Source organism: Bemisia tabaci, chromosome 8, assembly GCF_918797505.1.
Source record: "Bemisia tabaci chromosome 8, PGI_BMITA_v3".
Lineage (NCBI taxonomy): Eukaryota > Metazoa > Arthropoda > Insecta > Hemiptera > Aleyrodidae > Bemisia > Bemisia tabaci.
This window is the reverse complement of record NC_092800.1, coordinates 11186627-11208298: the sequence shown is the minus strand read 5'-3', so window position 1 is coordinate 11208298 and position 21672 is coordinate 11186627. Positions and strand designations below refer to the sequence as shown.

The window sequence follows — 21672 nt, the reverse complement described above, 5'->3', positions numbered from 1 at the left end:
TTGAATTTTTCAGAGAATTTTCTTTGTAATTAAATCTAGATTATCTGAAAATTTCAAAATAAAATATTCGTAACATTCCTTAAAAATAAACATTTCATCGGAGGAAATTTGGCAACTCTGGAATGTTCGTACGGCGTTTTTCCGTAACACGGCAGCATAGTCCACACTCTGCAGGTATGTCTTGTCCCTGTCAGATCGTGCAGACCTCCGACTTGTGTTAAAGAGGATGTAAGAAGCCCTCCGTAGGGAGAGTTGAGACAAATCGGCTCATGGATGTCACAAACCGGGGAAAAGATTAAACAGTTAGAAATTTTTCGTAATCTTTGACCCAGTTATTTCGGAATTCCATTCCTCTATTCCTTTTCTCATGGAAGAACGCCGTATGAACATTCGAGAGTTGCCGAATTTCCTTCAATGAAATTTTCATTTTTAAGGAAAGTTATGAAGGCTTTTCCTTGACATTTTCTGGGACTTTAGGTGAAATTGCAAACAACATTATCCGAAAAATTGGAAGATAAATATACATAAGTTTACCAGGAAATTCGTATTTTATTAATGGCAATTAGGCAACGCCTGAAGGATCATACGGCGTTCCTCCTTAGCACGGCGGTGTGGGACGGGCGCTTCATACTTCCTTGTAAATTTGTGAATTTTTGAGAGCACAGTTTCTAATAACAACCCCTTCTCGTTTGTTTCAGATCACGCAGCGAAGCCAAGACCACAGATGCGATCTCCTCGTGACCTCACCCGGACGATACCTCAAACCGCGACGACGATGTCGGTCGTGCGCCCGGGTGTCGCATCGCTAGAACTCCACCAGGGAGCGACACCGGTGCCTCCGTCAACCGCCGGTGGCGCCACCTCGCGGTGACACTCGCAGTGAAAGTGTTCCCCGGGGAAAACGCCATGAGCCATCCAGCCCGGGAGCACCCACCCTCCACCGCCTAGGATCGCGCCGGAACCCCCATCGCTCAGCCATCCGGCCCGAGGGACCAAAAATCGGCCATTCGGCTCGAGGGACCAACATTCAGCCATCCGGCACAAAGAACCAACATTCAGCTATTCGGCTCAAAGAACCAACACTCAGCCATCCAGCAAGAGGAACCAACACTCAGCTATTCGGTTCAAGGAACCAACACTTAGCCATTCTATTCTCGGGGCCAACATTAAGTCATCCGGTTCGAGGAACCAAAAACTTCCTCGAAAAGCGTCATCGTTCGGGATCGTTGAGTCGCCATTAACTCTAAGTGTCTCTAGAGGAGAGTGTCTCCATTAATCAGAAGAATCAATCCGATCAACTTGGTGATCAAACGATAATTTCCATCCGGCTTGATGCGAGCAAAAGTTAGGAAAAAGCAAGCTACGAACACTTATTTACAGCTGTGTCGTGCGGTTTAGTTAATCTAATTACTTGAATGTTACCAAATAACTAGGCGGGGATACTGCCGACTTGAATTTTAGAATTAAAACGATTTTAGAAACAAATTCCGCGAGTCTGTGATACGAAACGACGTGGATAGCTTCCGTCGTTACACAGCGTTTAAGTCACCGAGTACCTGATTACGTTGCGTTAGTTTGCGTGGCGGTAGTTTACGCTAGTTTTAAGTTCGGACGATAACGTATGCGCGCGGAAAGAAGCACGAAGGCAGAGGAGAGGTAAAGCAGCACTTGGTCCAACAAAATAAATAATGTTAAATACGAGCAGAGCCTTGTTTACGATCAGGGAATCAATAGAAAATGATATTTGCTTTGATCGCGTTGAGCTCAGCGGTAAAGGCCGGCGTGACTTTGGTTGGCGCGAGCGTGTGGTTGGTGCCGTTGCTGATAGCAGCCATCGCTTACTATAGATACGACATGTTTGACCCGGAGAGCAGGATCAAAAATCAGGTTCGTATGCTCTCTGATCAGATTTTAGTATTTTTTTCAGCTTGCGGATACCATACTGGAAAAAAAAACACATTGGATCTAGAGTCCAGACTCTTGAAAACATCGACAAGAAAAAATACTCTTGATTCAATCGGACTTTTGCTTAAATCAAGAACCAAGCCTCTTAATTTGAGTGGATTTCCTTTTGATTTAAGCTTAAATCTGATTGAATCAAGAGTATTTTTTCTTGTCAATGTTTTCAAGAGTCTTGACTCTAGATCCAATGTGTTTTTTTTCAGTGCATGTTTTTAGGGGAAGATTAATGAGGGGCTTGGAGGACAAGGCGCATAAGTGCAATGTTTTAATAAATCGAGATATTATAATGAGTTCAAGTAAAACCGTAAAATTTGCTACCAAATTTTCATGTTTAAGATCAGTTTGAACTTTCTTTCCGCCATATGGATCCGTGTAATTCCGAAACTTCAATTTCTCGAAATAGCAAAAACTGTACTTATTCGCCTTGTCCTCCAAGACCCTCTTTTGATACGTTGAGGGTCATCCTTGAAAAACGTTCAACAATATTCTCAATTTTTAACCCCGCCCTTCTCTCCTATCAGGCACCCCTGGACTCCCCTCCCCTCACCCGATTTTGCAAAAAACGCAGGTGGCTGAGAAAAAGCGGTAAAGTCAATTTAGAGCGAAAAAAATAATAATGTCATCTCTTGACTATCGAGAGTCTAAATAGTTCGATTACATTTTGCAATAAGTCGTGACATGCATCTGTAAACTATCCTCAAAATATCGAAATCTCAATTTAAGAGCGGATTTGAGAGTGTTTCGGCTCCTGCAGTCTGGCCGTTTAACCCTGGATCACCCTGTACACTGGAAAAAAAACCCAGATTGAATCTAGAGTCCAGACTCTTGAAAACATTGACAAGAAAAAATACTATTGATTCAATCGGATTTTTGCTTGAATCAAAACGAAATCCGCTTAAATTAAGAGGCTTGGTTCTTGATTTAAGCTAGATTCTGATTGAATCAAGAGTACTTTTTCTTGTCGATGCTTTCAAGAGTCTGGACTAGATCCAATGTGTTTTTTTTCCAGTGTATAGTTGCAGAAAATACATTTTCTGAAGAGGTCATTAGCATGTTTTTTTTTTGTTTTTTTTTTTTTGTTTTTTTTTGGGGGGGGGGGTACTTATGATGAATCTAATTAAACTTTTTTTGCGGAACCAGGTGCAGCTGAACCGGGAGTACGACTTCATCGTGATCGGGGGCGGCTCTGCGGGGGCGGTGGTAGCGAGCCGCTTGTCCGAAGTCCCTCATTGGACCGTTCTCCTCCTCGAAGCTGGACCTGACGAAACAGAGATCTCAGATGTACCCTCTCTCGCCGCCTACCTCCAACTCTCCAAACTTGACTGGGGATACAAGACCGAACCTACAGGTAATTGTTATTAAAACGCGGCTTCTTGAGATTAGAACTAGAGAAAAATTAGGGATGGATCACCAGCGCATTTGAAGGATTTGTAACAGTGCCTGGGTCTAGGTCCTTCCAGAGAGGTCCTACACGGAGAAAAAAACTTCGTGCGTGGGACCCAAAGTTTAGGTTATATGGATCTCTGAAGTTTTCGGATTGAGCATCTGAACACTTTAGGTTTAGCTGCTGAGGTTTGGGTCACACATCTGAAACTTCAGTTCTTACATCTGAAGTACTTCAGTTCTTACATCTGAAGTACTTCGGTTTTCACATCCGAAAAACTTCGGTTCTCACATCAGAAGTACTTCAGATGTAAGAACTGAAGTTTCAGATGTGTGATCCGAACCTCGACAGCTAGACCTAAAGAGTTCAGATGCTCAATCCGAAAAATTCAGAGATCCATTGGACCTAAACTTCGGGTCCCACGCACGAGGTTTTTTTCTCCGTGTACAGAACTCATATTTAAAGTCAATCCTAAAATAAAAGGAAATCAATAAATAAATCTGCATCTATAATAGCAAAAATAATTCCCATAGATAATATATAATGAAAGTGAACAACAACAAAATAAGTATCGTCAATAAGTAGTCAATAAGTCGCTCCTTGAACAGCTCCTTTCCTTGAGAAAGGACCATGTGGTTTCCAGTGGCGCAAGGCGTGATAATCGACTTTTGATATTTTCCCATTTAAAGCAATACTAAAGAATCGATAATTATGGTGTTCGTTGCGAATGCCCTGATAATCGATCCTTCTCCATAGGTTCTGATGGCAGAACAATCGTTTCATCGCAAAACACGCCACGATACTGATAGTTATTTCCGTCATGGCTGAGGAAGGTTTCAAGAGGTATTTAATATAGCAGCATAAAGAGAACGATTTTTGTGAAATATTGTCAAATTCAGTAGTAAAACTTTGGAAATGTATCCTTGCAATGGAGTACAATGATTTGACGCTGCAAAAATTACAACAACAAAAGATGAAATTGTATAATCTTGACAAACATTAGGGTAGATACAGATGTACCTTAAAAAATTCAAAATCTACAATAGATTCTCTTCCATATGTTGTATTAGTTGAAGCGGTATATCTTTGTAATCTCTTGCAAGGATCGATTTCCAAAATTACACCCCTAAATTTAATTTAGGGATCGCAAGATATGTCTTTTTCATGCTGCTATTAATAAAGATGTCCTTAAATCTCCATCAGTCATGATGGAATCTCTAGATTAACACGAATAACGTAGGTTGCTATCTGGCAGATAGAGCCTTGAGGAAACTTTCCCTGCAATAATGACATGGAGAGCTAAGAAAAAGCAATCTACCTATCCAAAGTGTAGACATAGGTTGCTAAAACTTCATGTGTACTCTCCAAAAAATTGTCTAAATATTTGACGGAGGAGGTAAACAAAAATGAGGAAGTGATCGAACGAGCCAGGCATCAACATTAGTTCTTCACACTTTCTTCTTGGTTTCACCTGTGCGACTCGATTTGAGTGCCTCATCTTGTGGGAAAAATGCCAGCAATTGCTTATTTTTCGATAATATTAGATTACCATAACGCTACTTTAGGGTGATTCGATGGACGCCATATTTTGTGTCAGAACGACATGCGATGTATCGCATCAATTAGTTCCATTTTCTCGGCTACTTGTCATTTTTTCGAATTTTGAGATCGCGATTCTGTTGTCAGGAGACTAAACAATTCACTTACAAATTTTGACAAACAAATTCAACGTAATATAGGTGTGTTTTTTTCAGAGAGATAATATCGCATTCGATACTTGTCAAAATTGGTAAGTGAGTTGTTTAGTCTCCTGACAACAGAATTGCGATCTCAAAATTCAAGAAAAATGACGAGTAACTGAAAAAATGGAGCCAATCTATGCGATATATCGCATGCCGCTTTGACACAAAATATGACATCCATAGAATCACCTTAAGACGTGTGTAAATAACCTATTGATGTATCCAGATTTTATTTCATGTTGTTAAAATTGGGTCTTCCGGGTTTTCTTTCGTGTTTGTAAAAATATACTGAAATTTTTTCAGGTCGAGGCTGCTTAGGCATGAAATCCGGTCGATGCAACTGGCCCCGAGGGAAGGTGCTCGGGGGCTCCAGTGTGCTCAACTACATGCTCTACGTCAGAGGCAATCGCCAGGACTACGACAACTGGGAAGCTCTAGGTAAGCTTTCTTCGCACCTAAATGGTCAAGCTATGAAAAAAAATCCCATAAACATTCCTGTGCTGCCAAATTTCTTCTCAAAAATACGAATACTCCAGAAATATTTGGAAATAGGTATTTCTTTTGAATTTTTCAAAGAATGCTCTCCTGGTCACATCGTGAGATTTAAGCCATCGCAAAAGGAACAACTTTGAATACAAGGATTGAATTTTGGAGTTCTAGGGAGCACCAAAGTCTTCGGTCCTGATAAATGAAGTTTTGATCAAGGTAACCGAACTTTCGTTATCGAATAACCGAAGCCTTCGATGAAAAATACGACTACCGGGATGACTAGTAAAAAGTTCAGTTATTTGAAGTTCCTGAAATCGAAACTCCGGTTACTTGGACCGAGTGATTTAGTTTTCCACATGCGTTGAAGTATTTCCTGCTGCAGAAAAACTGAAAAATTCAAAGACAAGCTATATCATAAACTTGCCGTTTCCTAGACGGAGGCACCCACCTACATTTCGATGTTACACAATTTACACGCGTTGATTGTATAATTACTTGGAAATTGTTGCGCTTTTCTGACTGTAACTCAATTTTTACCGTGTAAACGATAAAATCCGCAAATTTTTCGACAGGAATCGCACAATTATTTTTTTGTGTAAACTGAGTGGTTTGAGTCTATTCTACAATTAGTTACATTCCTTTATCTAGGAGACAGTGCACTTTCCAAAACTGAATATTTCTTACGGGGCAATTCGGCAACGTTCAAACACTCATACGGCGTTCTACCTCAGCACGGCAGTAAAGACCTGTACACACCTTCGAACGCACTTTGCATAGCAATGAAAACGTGGCCGTCGTAGAAGGCATCGATTGATCAAAATCAACGACCCATTGGCTATGCTATGACACGCCGTTTGCAGGTGTGCGTGGGCCGTAAATCTTCTGAGTAGCTTATTAACGAATGGGTAAGCCTCCGACATGGAACGTGGAACGATGATAGAGAGATTGGATCATTTTGGCGCACAGGAAGGGCCTCAGCGATCTTTTTTGCAGATGTTCCTCGCGTTCTTATAGTAGACAGCAGAGGCGAGGCGTGAACGATCGAAAATCGATATTTTTCCATTTGAAGCTGTGGTAAAGAATCGATTATTAAGGCTACCCTGTTTATCGATCCTTTCCCATAGGTTTAAATGGCAAATCAATCGATACATCGAAAAGCACGGTCGCCACTGGTAAACAGGCGTATTCGCACCTGAGAAATTTGCTTGTTAGAATGTAATTTCTATTCGAATGCCGATAGGGTTTGACTGCATGGAGCTATGATATATTAGATTTATCGAACGAACCTAAGGTTTCTTGTGCGGGTGTGCTGTGGGTCAAAGCGTCGATTCCTCCACGAAAGTACGTAACTAAATTTCAATTTTGCCAATTTCCCTCTCTAATTGCATTTTTATCAGGAAAATCTTGGCAATTCCTGGCTGAATGTTTCACTACTTCTTCTTCTGATCTCATTAAAAAAGTTGACAAATTTCGGCGAAAATTATGCAGGTTTATTCTCATGAGGAAATTAATTGTTTGAGTCAATTTTGCAGCCTTGGAGTGGAGTTCTTTCGTGCCGGGAAAGAAGCATGAAAGAGGTGAATATCCCGGAGAAAGTACGCAAACAGCTCTTCTAAAACTATGGGTAGATTAAGTTCGTTTTTCGCGATCGAATACATAATTTTAAATCTCAGCAAAGTCATAAGTAATGATCACGGATAATATATGTTACAGACTCCGCTTACTCTCTTTCCCTCTTCCCAATGGAGAAAAAGTTACTTATAAAAGTCATGCTCAGATTCGGCTAATGATGACTGATGAATGATGATCAACGAATTGAGTAATCGATTTTGCAAACCTAACCTAATTTGAAAAAACTTCCCTGGCAAGGTGCTCATCTTGACATCCATCAGCCATCATTGGGCGAATTTTATTTGATTTAATGCTCATCAAATTGGTCATCAGCCATCATTCAGGGAAAAGCGTTGGCCAACAACTTTATACGGAAAAAATGCAGGATTATTCCTTAATTATGGTATTACCCCTAATTGTTAAGAAAGTATGAACATTTCCAATTAATTTGTAGAAGTATAGCAATGCAGGTTGGGATTGTACCGCGACATTTGGGATAGTAACCTAATTTATTGGGATACTACCATAATTATTTGGAAATGGTCATATCGTCGAACAACCCCTACCTCTTTTTTCGGCGTAATTTCGCCTCACCCTATCAAATTGCTAGAATCGTTCACTGAAAAAAAAGATTGGTAGAATTTACCATTCCCTCACGCTGTATTTCACACAGCGTTAATTCAGAGTCAATTCTGCCAGAAGAAAGATAAACGGCACTATAAACTGATACTGGTAAGCATTACTCTGGCAGAATCGACTTGAAGATTGGCAGAATTTTCCATTCATTCACGCTATGTGAAAAACACATTCTACCAATATTTTCTTTCAGTGTTACTGCAGGGGATTCTCTGTTCACGAGTCACATCGAAGCAGACATAAATTCCACTTATGGAAAGGATAACTTTTGGTTTTTTTAATTTTGACGTCAATTTGACGTCGGCGCCAAAAACCGATTCGACGACGCGACAGGCGACTCGGCCATTTACCCGCGCGTCGCATAAGATCAACGTTTTCCCGGCGTCATCGTCGCGCTTCCTTGCCGCATTGCCAAATGAAACCGTCTAAATATTATTAACACCACTAAACGAAGATTCTCCCTTGAATTTTAGTTAATACCCACCGAAAATGGCAACGCTGTAAGTGGTGTCGGGCGTGACTCAGCAGTCTGCGGTGTGACGCGACGGGCGGCCGTTTACACGGCCGACAACGGCGACGAACGTTTGAACCGGGCGAAGACGACGGACGCATTCATATGTGAGTGCGGAGACATGAGCTGAGGCACTGAGGCAGGAGTCCGGTGAAAAGTTCGCCGTGGAGAAGACGGGGACGAACGACGCACGCATTGGAGAGAGCTTTCCAGCAGCTTGATAGTTGAAATTTTGTGTTTTTCGGGTGGAAATGGATGACATTTGGACGTATTTCTACCAAACAGACCTATGAGGAGGTGAGAAATATGGGGTGTGCTCGTTAGTTCTCTGGCCGTAAGAGTGAATGAGAATAATAAAGCGCCAGTGACGTCAACGGAGATGGAACCGCCGTCGTCCCGCTTCCGCTTCGTCTTTAACTCATGAGCCCTGTCCATACCGCTCTCTTGCCATGCCCGCGGCTCATGAATCACGCATTCAGTTGGCACATAGGTCTGTTTGATAGAATGTAAAATCCCGCCTTTCCAATTCTTCAAAAAGAATCACGCCCACTTTTACATTGCTTTTTATCCAGCTTCGACGAGCACACCCCATATTTCTCACCAGCACATAGGTCTGTTTGGTAGAAATACGTCCATTTAGGTTAAATGGCGAAGCTTGATTGGTCGGCTACGTCTTATCGTTGCTTTGTCGTGGTTTGTCGAGTGGAATGGACGACATACTGTCGGATACTCAAGAGGTGCTTTTAGTTTGTCGACTATTCCACTAGACACAGCGCGACAAAGCAACGATAAGACGTAGCCGACCAATCACGCTTCGCCATTTAACCTATGTCATACATTTCCACCCGACAAACACAAAATTTCAACAATCAGGCTGCAAGGGCCTTAGTTTTACGAAATGGGGAATGATGGGGGGAGGGGTGTATGAGGAGACCACTATGAGGATGACAGGTTTACGGTAGGAAGTCTATCAGAGGAGTATACGGATATGTCAGTAATGGGCCTGCTGAAAACTTCAGCTGCAGAAAAAAGATAAGTCATTACTAATAGAAGATATCTCAAAAATCACAACGATTGATCATCGCAATTTCACCTAAAGATTCTGAAAATGGAGATGTTGCATGTGTGAGGGATTTGCGATTTGACTGTTGATTCTAATGTAAAAGTTCGCGAGAAACACGATGATGCCACTGGTTTTTTTCTGAAATCATCTTCCAAGCTCAAAAAAAGCTCTCAAGTTGAGGCCAAGATGGAGGGGATATCCCACCCTACCCTGAGAGTCCACCTCTACATCAAAACAAACTCTCCATGCAAAGATAGGGAGCAAATACATTAGCAGGGTTGCCGTGTTTTCAGTTTTGGAGTCCCCAAATAAAGTGGCAGCCCTGTCAATGTATTTGCTCCCTATCTTTGCATGGAGAGTTTGTCTTGATGTAGACGTGGACTCTCAGGGTAGGGTAGGATATCCCCTCCAGTTTGGCCTCAACTTGAGAGCTTTTTTGAGCTTGGGAGATGATTTCAGAGAAAACCAGTGGCACCATCGTGTTTCTCACGAACTTTTACATTAGAATCAACAGTCAAATCGCAAATTCCTCACACATGCAACATCTCCATTGCACTCGCCATAGGTATGATTGACCCAATGACCCTTTCGGCTAAGTCAACCGTGCCTCTAATGATGCAGCTACTCTTATACATGCAACATCTCCATTTAAGAGGAAAATATTCATAACTGTCTTCAAAAATAATCATTTTATCGTAGGAAAGCCAACTCTCGAATGTTCATACGGCTTTTTTCATTGGCACGGCAGTACAGAGAACACATCTTTTGTGATCCTCAAGTCGGCAAACATGAAGTGACCCAGTGATTGTTGACCCAACGACGTAATCCCTCGGACCTCAAAAGTCAACCGACCGTAGATGGAAGCACTCCAGGAGTCCGTACTTGGAGGGCACCACACCAACCTTCCCGGTAAAACTTCACCGAATTTACTTTCTTGGCGGGGGCGGTGGGTGTGAAAACACTTGCAGACCCGGAGTGCGAGCGACCATTACGAAACGGGCCGCGCGCCGGGTAATCCTCGTTGCGCAACGCGGCGGCCGCTCTCGGGGTCAGCCGCTTCCGAAGAGTAGCTTCACGCTCTGAAACTCGTACGAAATCGAACGCGCGGTTTCGTGCGCCGCTCGTGCCGCGCGCTCACGCGTTACATCTTCGCTTTTTACATAAAATATTGTTCCGATCCCGCCATGTCGAGCCGTGAGAAAATCCGCCTTGGAGGTTGCCAGATCAGCGGGCTAAATCTTGAAATTCATAGATAAGGAAGTCATTGGGGGTATGGGGCGATCCTGTTGGTTGAAATAGCTGGTTCCCATAGACAATATTGTTATCAACTAAAAATTGATGGGATTTCATGGGATTAACTTTCAAATGCCATGCGAAGTCTTTCAAGTTGAACATGAATCCATAAATTTTTCGGGACATCGTTTCAAACCCACTTCCTAGGAGTCCTTAACTTCGGAGACTTAAACGCATGGATACGAAAACAAACTTAGACCAGACTTTTTTTTAGTTAGCCTTAAAAATGATAGGGTTTTAAAGAGTTTTGGTCCAATCACTGGAAAAAAAACACATTGGATCTAGAGTCCAGACTCTTAAAAACATCGACAAGAAAAAGTACTCTTGATTCAATCAGAATCTAGCTTAAATCAAGAACCAAGCCTCTTAATTTAAGCGGATTTCGTTTTGATTCAAGCAAAAATCCCATTGAATCAAGAGTATTTTTTCTTGTCGATGTTTTTTTAAGAGTCTGGACTTAAGATCCAAAGTGTTTTTATTTTTCCAGTGTTAACCAAAAATTAGCGGGATTTCATGGGATTAACTTTCAATTGCCATGTGAAGTCTTTCATGTTGAACATGAATCCATAAATTTTTCAGTGCACATCGTTTCAAACCCACTTCATAGGAGTCCTCAACTTTGGAGACTTCAACGCATGGATACTATAACAAACTTCAACCAGACTTTTTTTAGTTAGCCCTAAAAATAATAGGGTTTTAAAGAGTTTTATGCGTTAGTGAGTTATTTTAAGAGACTTCATGGAGCGATCCTAATGGTTGAAATAGCTGGTTCCCATAGATATTATTGTTCTTAACTAAAAATTGATGGGATTTCATGGGATTAACTTTCAATTGCTATGCGAAGTCTTTAAAGTTGAACATGAATCCATTTTTTCAGTGCACATCGTTTCAAACCTACTTCTTAGGAGTCCTTAACTTCGGAGACTTCAACACATGGATACGAAAACAAACTTAAACCAGACTTTTTTAGTTAGCCTTAAAAATGATAGGGTTTTAAAGAGTTGTGGTCCAATGCAGAAACATTGTGTAGCTGGACAATACAATTAAACCAATGTCTTTTAGTAAAGGCTACGACTCCTCTGGAGCTACGATCCAGCGGGCTGATCGTTGAAATTGATAGACAAAGCTACATAGACGCAGAGGACATTATGTGGATGAAGCAATCCCATTGGTTGAAATGGTTGGTTTCCATTGACTAAAGGAGAAAATTATGGACTAAGTGTAAGGTCCCTCGTGGGTTGCCGTTAGTTAGTCTATTATCTACTTTCTTTGTCCATTACAACCACCCGCTTCCACCAATAGAGGCCCTATGTATCCCTTTTGTCTTCTTTGTCTATCAATTTTTCTTGTCCATTAATTTCATAGATCAGCCCGCTGATAAGGATTTCACGTAAAACACGATTATCGTTAACGAAAATCGCTGAAATTCTCAGTAGTTTTCAGCTTCAGGTGAAACAGCGCGCCTGCCAAGTTGAACAAACAAAGAATTGTTCACCAAATGAGCTTCGCGACACGTTACTCAACAGCCAACAAGCATGTGATACCGATGGTTGTGTGGTGTGGCCCCGAAAGTGGAAGTATTCACTTGTCGCCAGGATGTCTTTGTTACACATGACAAGCGCCTTCACTTTTGCGAATACTACACGCACATCCAAAGGGCACGAATAGTTGCATCCAGATCTTGTGAGCCTTGGGAACAAGCTACGCGCGGTTTTAGTCTCATTTTCTCACCAAAAAGGCGCTAGATGCCCCTTTTTGGTGTACATGCTGGAGTTCCTGACCTAGATTTAACCTAAAACTTAAGCATGTTTGACTTTACACTCCAAGACGTCAAGTCTTCCTTAATTTTTAAACTTTCAAGATCAAATTTGCGTTGAAATGTCCAGATTTTCTCCCTCTGTGCAGTGGCACCAATAAATAAACTTTGAACTTTTGAAGATAAGGTTGCTTTTCACAAATCCTGTCACATATGATTCTGGTCTGCACTGGAAAAAAAAAACACATTGGATCTGAAGTCCTGACTCTTGAAAACATTGACAAGAAAAAGGACTCTTGATTCAATCAGATTTAAGCTTAAATCAAAAGGAAATCCGCTAAAAATTAAGAGGCTTGGTTCTTGATTTAAGCTTAAATCTGATTGAATCGAGAGTATTTTTCCTTGTCGATGTTTTTAAGAGTCTGGACTCTAGATCCAATGTGTTTTTTTTCCAGAGAACTTTGAACTCTTGAAGATAAGGTCGCTTTTCAGAAATCCTGTCACATATGATTCTGTTCTATCCAAAATGACCCAAGGTTAGTAACAGGGGCCGGAAAAGGTTCCTGAGGGCCGATTATTGAAATTGATAGAAAAAGCCATAGTCAAAGAAGACAAAAAGAATATGGAGGGATCATATTGGTGTAAGCGGGTGGCTTTAATGGACAAAGGAGGTAGATAATAGACTAACTAACGGCAACTCACGAGGGACCCGATAGTTAGTCCATCATTTTCTCTCTTAGTCTATAGGAACCACCCATTTCAACCAATAGGATAGCTCCATACCCCGTACGTCTTCTTTGTCTATCGCCTTGTCTATCGATGTCAATAATCGGCCCGCTGGAGGAAAAATAAGCTTCGAGTGAAATTTTACTGCCATTTGAAAAACCATCAGGCGCGGCAACCATGCCAATTACGGTAGATTATCTCCCGAGATTTCAGCGAGGACTCCTCTAAACTTACTCGATCGGAGCGGGATCGGAGGCCGACCCGGAAGATCTGACGGGCGCCGCAGTGCGTGAATGTGACGTGATGTGAAGTTTTAATTGTTCTTCGTCCGATCCGATTGTCAGATAACCGTCCGTTTGTCGCGTGCTTCTGTTTCCCGCACTTTTTCGCCGCGGCCAAGCTGTCGCTTTAATGGCGCCATTTAAAAGCTCGGGCTTTCCAAAGCTAACTTTTGCAGAATCAAACTATTCGAGAGTGCTTCCGGTTTCATTTAGTGAGGGATAGATGCCTGGTGCCATTAGAAAGTTGGAAGATCCCTCCTAGTGAGGAGAACATTTTTAATTGGGCTCATATACAGCCGTGCTAAGGAAAAACGCTGTATGAACCTTCAGGCGTTGCCAAATTTCCTTCGATAAAATGTGAATTTCCTTGTAAACTGATGTATATTTTCTTTCCAATTTTTCAGATAATTTTGTTCGCAATTTCACTCAAAGTTCCTGAAAATTTCAGAGAAAAATATTCATAAATTTCCTCAAAAATAGACATTTCAGCGAAGGAAATTTGGCAACTCTCGAATGTTCATACGGCGTTCTTCCTTAGCACGGCAGTGTACAGGGTGGCTCTGACCTACCGAAACAGGCCTTTCGTAAATGCCCATTTTTTGTCATGGTTCATTCTAAATATCTACCGGACCGATTTTCATGAATCGCGGTCCTGAGAGGGTGAGAAGCGCATTCTAGGGGTTGAACCGCGTGTCGACCATTAGGGGGTGGCCTACACCTACCGTAACAGGCCTTTTTTTTCGATTAATTTGCGTCGCTCGAAGTCCAGGATCGCGGGGATGAGTAGGAAATCGACCCTCAGGAATCCGAATTTTATGATCCCGGATTCCCTTGGGGAGTAAAAGGGGGTCCGTACTTCGCGCTGTGTGAAATATAGCGTGAATGAATGGTAAATTGGCGCGTATACGTAGTATACCGCCTTTGCGATCGTTTCGAACCTTGCTCGATACAATAACCGAGTCCCTTAGTTCCTTACCGAAAAGTGACTACCGCGAACTTCTGAGATTTTCCAAAGCGTGTAAAAAGTTTATTTATCCGTCAATAATTATGATTTAAAGTTGTTTCTCATTCTGGGGCTCTCTAGTTTATGTGCAGTGAATACCAAGAGTCTACGTTACTTGGTTTTCTTAAAAAAAGCCTAAGAGTACGACGCGCTGATTTAAAATATGCATATATAAGCAGAATCAAGCGAATTGATTCGAGGATGGCTGAGCAGGTCGGCACTCTCGGAATGAGAATTTAACTCCTCCGCTTTGTTCAGAACGTTGCTTTGACAGATCTCCAAACCTCTGTTATACTTTTCAAAAGTTGGTACCCGTGCTCTGATAGTGCTGTTCATCTGACAACAATGTCAGTGTCAGCTGATAATAATATTTTTATCATATGAGGTTAATAAAAAGTTTTCAGTCAGTCTTTGACATCCTGAATAATTGTCTTGGTATTTATTTACTAATTTTACAGAATTATATTTTATTTCTTATTAAAACTAAGAAATACAGTGCAATCTGTGTAAGTGCAATCTGTGATGAGCCTCGAGACTCATTAGACCATTAGCTAAACGTGGCTCATACAGGAATCCACTTACCCCTCTCTTCCCCACGCTCCTGATCACTGCGTCGGCGTCTTGACGAACAATAGCTAATGACGGTCGCCAAGCTAGGCCGGGATCCTCAGCTCCTCGCCCAATTACTTACGCTTCATTAACCATTTCACCGTCACGCTAGGATTCGCCCAATTTTCGAAAAAATTATTTCGCGAGTTTTTAGCAATTTTTTCCTTACTCTCCGTTGAAACACGAATTAAAAGAGGTCTCATTCATAAAAATCGGCCAAATAGAAGAGAAGTTACAGTATTCGAAATCCGAAGAAATCAACAAAACTTCTCCAAACAAAAAATAAAATGAAGGGGAAAAAAAAGAAATGTATAAATTACAATTTAATATGATTGACCTCAGAATGTGACAAGCAATTCAATTATAAAAAGGAGAAAAAATTGAGTGAAATTACAAAAAATTAGCCTCTTGCAAGGGGCTTCCTTGTATAAGTTTTGACCTGAAGACAAGTAAATCCCGTTACATTATTAAAACGAAATTGACTCCATAGTTTAATGCCTTAGTTTCTTGAATACGATTATTTTAAGCTCTCGAAAATTTATACCAGCAATTTTACCCATGGGGTGATTTCCTGAGAGCTGATAATATCACGAATTTCTCATAGAGCCCTTCAAAAATGGCTTGCTTTTTGGGCAGCCGATTCGGCCATCAAACCGGGGTTTAAATGGAAGCTGATAATAACACAAAGCTCTGAGAAAAATTTTGAGATGAGTATAGGAACGGTTTGTAAATTACGAGGAGAGGCGGGCATTCTGTTCAGCATATCGATACATAAGTATTTTCACACGTAGAATTTAATTTTCACGTCAGGGAGTCGACATATTTTGATTTTTTCGATTTTATACGGAAAATGTATGGTTTTTCGGGATTGAAATTACTTACAATTGTTTCATGAAAAATGAATGCACCCAAAATGACTATAGCATTTTGACTTTCACATACGTGCACTCACTAAATCGATTGGTAAATTCAAAGAGTGGGTACATCGACCTGATATATCAAGTTTCTGCAATTTTTCACGGCAAATCGGTAGATTTTCGGGATGTGGATTGCTTACTTTCAATTCATGAATGAATAAAGCATGGACATGGTTAAGCTTCTTTGCATGAAAAGACGTTTAAAATAAAAAAATCAAGACATATTTAATACAATTGCATTTATATCGAGTATAAATCTCTTTTCAATAATATAACGGGATTTATAATACCGGTGATTTGGGTATTTTAGCCCAAAAATACCTTTAAATCGACTTTATCTTCTAGGAGTTCGACAGAATTTTTCCTTTCTTCGCTTAAATTTTTCCGTAGCACTTTTCTTCAAGAATCTGATAAGATTTTGCTTGAGGCAGATCAAAAAACTTAAATTTGTTCGAATAGCTTTCTAGATTTACAATACACGGTCTCGTCAAGGTGCCTCGTTGACCTTGCACTGTTGGATCGTTAATTCTCTTGTTGTGCTGCTTGCCTTTTTTGAAATCTCTGTAAACGAAAACTAAAGGGGTTGATATGTGCGAGTATATGACGCGCCTTATCAACACATTGTGTTGGAGTTCACTGCTTGTTCTACCAATCTTTTTGTTCGGTGTTACTTACAAGAAATATCAATGATAATAATGGTCAATTTTACCTGTACCAGTGTATAGTAACCTTTACCTTTCTTCTGGCAGAATTGACTCTGAATTGACGCTGTGTGAAATACAGCGTGAAGGAATGGTAAATTCTACCAATCTTTTATTTCGGTGTTCCTTACAAGAAATATCACTGATAAAAATGGTGAATTTTGTTGGTTTCTGCAGGGAACCCGGGCTGGAGCTACAAAGATGTGATACACTACTTCCTGAAGAGCGAGGACAACCGGAACCCGTACCTGACGCGGACGCCTTACCATCGCTCCGGCGGGTACCTGACGATCCAGGAGGCGCCGTGGAGGACCCCGCTCGTCGTCGCCTTCGTCGCGGCCGGCGAGGAGATCGGCTACAAGAACAGGGACATCAACGGCGCCGAGCAGGCTGGATTCATGGTCGCTCAGGTGAGGAATCCTTTAATTTGAACGTATTTCTATCAAACAGAACTATGTGCATCATGACGTGAGCCCTGTTATGCACATATTCATATGGGTCTCAGGGCTCATGTCTTAAGGCACATAGTTCCGTTTGATAGAAATACGTCCATTTTACGGAGGGTCTCTAAAACACTGTACAAATTTCGTTTTTGTCCTCGCGAAAGAACGTAACTACATCTCAATGTTGCCGAATTCCCCCTCGGAAATTGCAGTTTTACTAGGAGAACCCTGGCATTTCTGACTGAAAATGTCACCGATTTTTTTCTAATCTCATGCAAAAATTGGAGTACCTATATACAGGGTGTCTAGCATCAAGATTTTCTCGATTCTACCAGGATTTGAGGTCAATCAGGATGTGATCCCGATTTCATCAGGATTTAAGGAAAAATTGTCCGTAAAATCTGGATCTGAGAAAAGTCGGTTTGAGAAAATTTTAGAGTTCTGCATTCGCATACGCCTTTGCAGCAATTTTAATTTTCCTCCGCAAAAACTCAGGAAAACCACAGGATTTGGAAAAATTATGAAATCAGGAATTAGCAGTCAAAAATCAGGATTTCATCAGGATTTCCCAAAATGAAAAAAAAAAAGAAAAAAAAAAACTAGACACACTGTAGGGAGAGGACGGACGTATCTAAATATGAAGCTCTTATGGCGCAAAAGGGTAGTCAACCCACTAAAACGAAAAACACTATAAAAATTTCGCTGCGAATCTTCAGATCCAATATCAAACCAAAATGGCCAAGAATGTGCATAGATGAGTAAGAGCATCCTTCTGCAAAAATGAATGTACTTAAGTAAAAAAAAATAGGTCAAATACGTGCCTAACAAACAGGTCGTTACAGTTATGATGATAAATCACTCTAGATTATTCGAATTCGTGATTGGCTACCCTTTTGGGTCCTAAAAGTTTTTCCCGTGAAAACCAGGAAGTCAGGGGATTACCAGGGATGGATAAAATCAATAATTTTACACATGATGGTTTCGTCCAAATAGTTGACTCTATTTTACGCAGTTTATGAACACGTGATTCGTGTGAGTGTGACCAACTTTTTACGACATCAAAGACGATTGCCGAGAACTCACGGCTTGTGACTAGTCCAGTCGAAATAACCGATCAAAGTTGAGAAATTCGCGGCGGATCTGGTCGCAAAAATAGTCGGTGACGCAAGTATCGGCGAACAATAAACTCCGGCACCCCGTTGCGCAAAGTTTGGGCAACTTTTTCGGCACTAAAATTGTGAGCGCTCGGTGCGCATAGAGAGAGTCTCGCCCGGGATGGTGAACTGTTAAAGTTGATGGCGCGTCCGCTGTCCGTGTCCACTCTGACGCAACGGACCATCAATCATCAACGAGATCCTCAGAGTCGCGTCAACCGGTGCAAAAAACAGATAAATACTTGGTTTTCGAGATTGCTCACTCGGTATTTAGGGTGAAATATCAGTCACGGAACATTAGATGCATTCCGGTTCTATAGCGTCCGGCAGTGGCGTGGCGTGCTTTACGATATATCGATTGATACGCCACTTAAACCTATGAAAAAATATCGATCATCAGGGTGTTCGCAGCGAACACCTTCGTAATCGATTCTTTACCATAGCTTCAAATGGCGAGATATCGATAATCGATCAATCGATCAATCGATCATTCACGCCGCGACACTGGCATCTGGCTCACTCGTTACTCATTTGCCGGGAATTTGAAAGATGCGCATTAGGAAAACAGTAAATCGTCACCTTCCGGCCAAGGTATCACAAGCACCATGCGACTTTTAAAAATTTCTACCGCAATTTAATTTTTTCCCACATAAATTGTTCGTTGAACCTGTTTGAAAACTTCACTGAATTTTATCGGCAGCACACAGAAAATTCAGAGAAATTTCTGGAGAGCTTAGTAGACAAATTTCTCTGTAAAAAAATAAAACTGCGGCGGAAATTTTTAAACGTCGCATGGCGCTCGTGATACTTTGGCCGGGAGGTGACGAAATGATAGGCTAAAAAAACTTCATTTTACAGAAGCAAATATCCAAGGTTGCCGCAGAATTTAGAAAATTAAATTCTCTGACATTTCCCTGACACATTTTAGTGAAATTCCCTGACAATTGAAGATCGGACGAATGGCTAAGAAGGCATAATTGAAAATAGTTCAATAAAATATTCATAACTTTCTTCAAAAATAAATATTTTCTGAGAGTAAATTTGGCAACATTCGAATGCTCGTACTGCGTTTTTACGTAGCACAGCAGACAAGAGCTAACCAATTGCGAAATTTTGGCGACGTTGTAAATCATTCCGATCGATTACGTTGAACAGGTCAAAATTCAGAGACTATTAACTGAACTTTCAACACTACAGCCAATGACTGCGGTTCGCGCGCATCCAAATATAGCTGCGGTTCTGAATTCAGCGGGTAGAATTCTTGCTGATTGCTCACCGTCAAAATTGGCGCAATAGGCTGACATCAATTCCGTATGAACTTCCTTTCCCTCTCTCAGAAGGTCATACATGACTCCCAATCAGAAGATTAATCGCTGAACTGATTTGCGAAAGCGGTTTGATTGAAAAGCAGTCGATTTTATCTGCCGAAAGGCAAACGGCAGAAAGGGGGGATCAACATTATTACAATTGGACGTATTTCTATCAAACGGAACTATGTGCATTAAGGCATGAGCCCTGAGACCCATAAGAATATATGCATAACAGAGCTCACGGCATCATGCACATAGTTCCGTTTGACAGAAATACGTCCAATTACTACACTTATGGAACTGTAAAAAAATCAAAGACTGAAAAAAATCAATACATAGATAAGAGGATAGTTGGAATCACGCTGAGCAAAACTGACTCATTACAAGCAATTGAAATTTTACTTAGCTCGTAAATAATGTACTGTAAGTAAATTTTACTAACCAAAAATAACCCAAGAACACAAATATTTTTATCAGGGTAATTTCACTTCGCAATCATACCACTAGAGGGTTTTTAAGCGCTATACAGATTTCGGCACCGAATTCCACTCCTCGATTATTAACATTGCACTAAAGCCAAGTCACAGAGATGGATATCTCCTTGAAATGTGTTCCAAAGAATAACGTTAACTTCAAATCTGTTTAATTGTTTTTTCTTTAATTTAAGTATTTTAATTTGCAATTTAAATTTAACAGGGGACGATTCGGCGGGGAAGTCGATGCAGCACGGCGAAGGCTTTCTTGCGCCCGGCGCGGCACCGACGCAACCTGCACGTCGCCATGGGCGCCCACGTCACGCGGATCCTCATCCACCCGCACACCAAGCGCGCTTACGGGGTCCAGTTCGTCAGGGACGGCATCCACCAGGCCGCCCTTGCCCGACGAGAGGTGAGTCCGAACCATCGAAGGGCGATCAACTCACAATGCTGCCGTACTAAGGAAGAACGCCGTATGAGCCTCCAGACGTTGCCAAGTTTCCTCCAATAAAAACCGCATTTGAGGCCTCATATGTAACAATGGCGGATGTAAAAAATTACCTTTCCGAAACACGCCTGAAAAACTGTTTTGATCACACAAAAATGTAATATGTTCGGCTCTGACATACCGACGGTGAAACTACCAAACCACGTATCTCGTTTGCGGTGTTTAAAAATCTACGCTCGCATTTTATTTTTTTGAGGTAGACCAAATCAATATCATTCCTTGAAATTTTCACAGAATTTTCTCCGCACGAAGAGGAAAAATCACAGAAATTTTCAAGACTGGACGTTAAGTAGTTTTTCATTTAAAAAATAAAGTATGACAGGAAGTCTGCGACGTCGCAAACCGAGATACGCGGTTTGGTAGTTTCACCGTCGATACAGTACAGATCTCGAAGATCACATCTCAAGTATTTTCTCAACATTTTCTCGATGCCAAAACAGTTTTTTGAACTTGTTTCGAAAAGGTAATTTTTCACATCCGCCATTGTTACACATAAGTCCTCATTTACTGGGAAAATTGTGAATATTATTTTCCAAAACTTTCAGACAATATTGTACGCAATTTAATCTAAAATATATGAAAATCTCAAAGAAAATTGTGTATAGATGTCGTCGAAAATACATGTTTTATCGGAGGAAATTTGGCAACTCTCGAATGTTCATACGGCGTTCTTCCTTGGCACGGCAGAATGGGTCTCTAAACCATAAACGAATTTTGACTTTCGAATACATTTTCCTGAATGTAAATGACGCCCCAGTGGCGAGGCGTGATAATCGACTATGGATATTATCCCTTTGCAACTACACTGAGAAAAATCTATGGCTTATAAAATGATTAGTGGTTCATATGGAACACCACTAATAGTTGTATAGGAACTAATTTTTATCGGTCTGTGAACCATACTACAGTAGCTCGTACCGTAATATGGTCTATATACCATAACTAAGGTATATGTACTAATGCGCACAAAATGTATCTCCAGAATATAATAATCGCACCTCATTCGTGCTATCTGTATAGTTTACAAGCGACAATTCCTCATTGAAATACATTTTATTTTAACAAACATGAGTGGAAAATGTGAACAGATTGCGATT

The 21672-nt window shown here is 41.0% G+C and overlaps 1 protein-coding gene across 1 annotated transcript in view; it reads left to right on the top strand.

Annotated features, from left to right (window-relative positions):
- LOC109033497 (glucose dehydrogenase [FAD, quinone]) overlaps nucleotides 1-21672 on the top strand; it is an 85431-nt gene that overhangs the window by 39363 nt on the left and 24396 nt on the right. Inside the window, exons 2-6 of the mRNA XM_072303524.1 lie at nucleotides 699-1887; nucleotides 3103-3310; nucleotides 5392-5526; nucleotides 16862-17094; nucleotides 20288-20479. Of these exons, the coding sequence (XP_072159625.1) occupies nucleotides 1738-1887; nucleotides 3103-3310; nucleotides 5392-5526; nucleotides 16862-17094; nucleotides 20288-20479 (918 nt within the window). The 5' untranslated portion in view covers nucleotides 699-1737. The remainder of the gene's footprint in view (nucleotides 1-698; nucleotides 1888-3102; nucleotides 3311-5391; nucleotides 5527-16861; nucleotides 17095-20287; nucleotides 20480-21672) is intronic.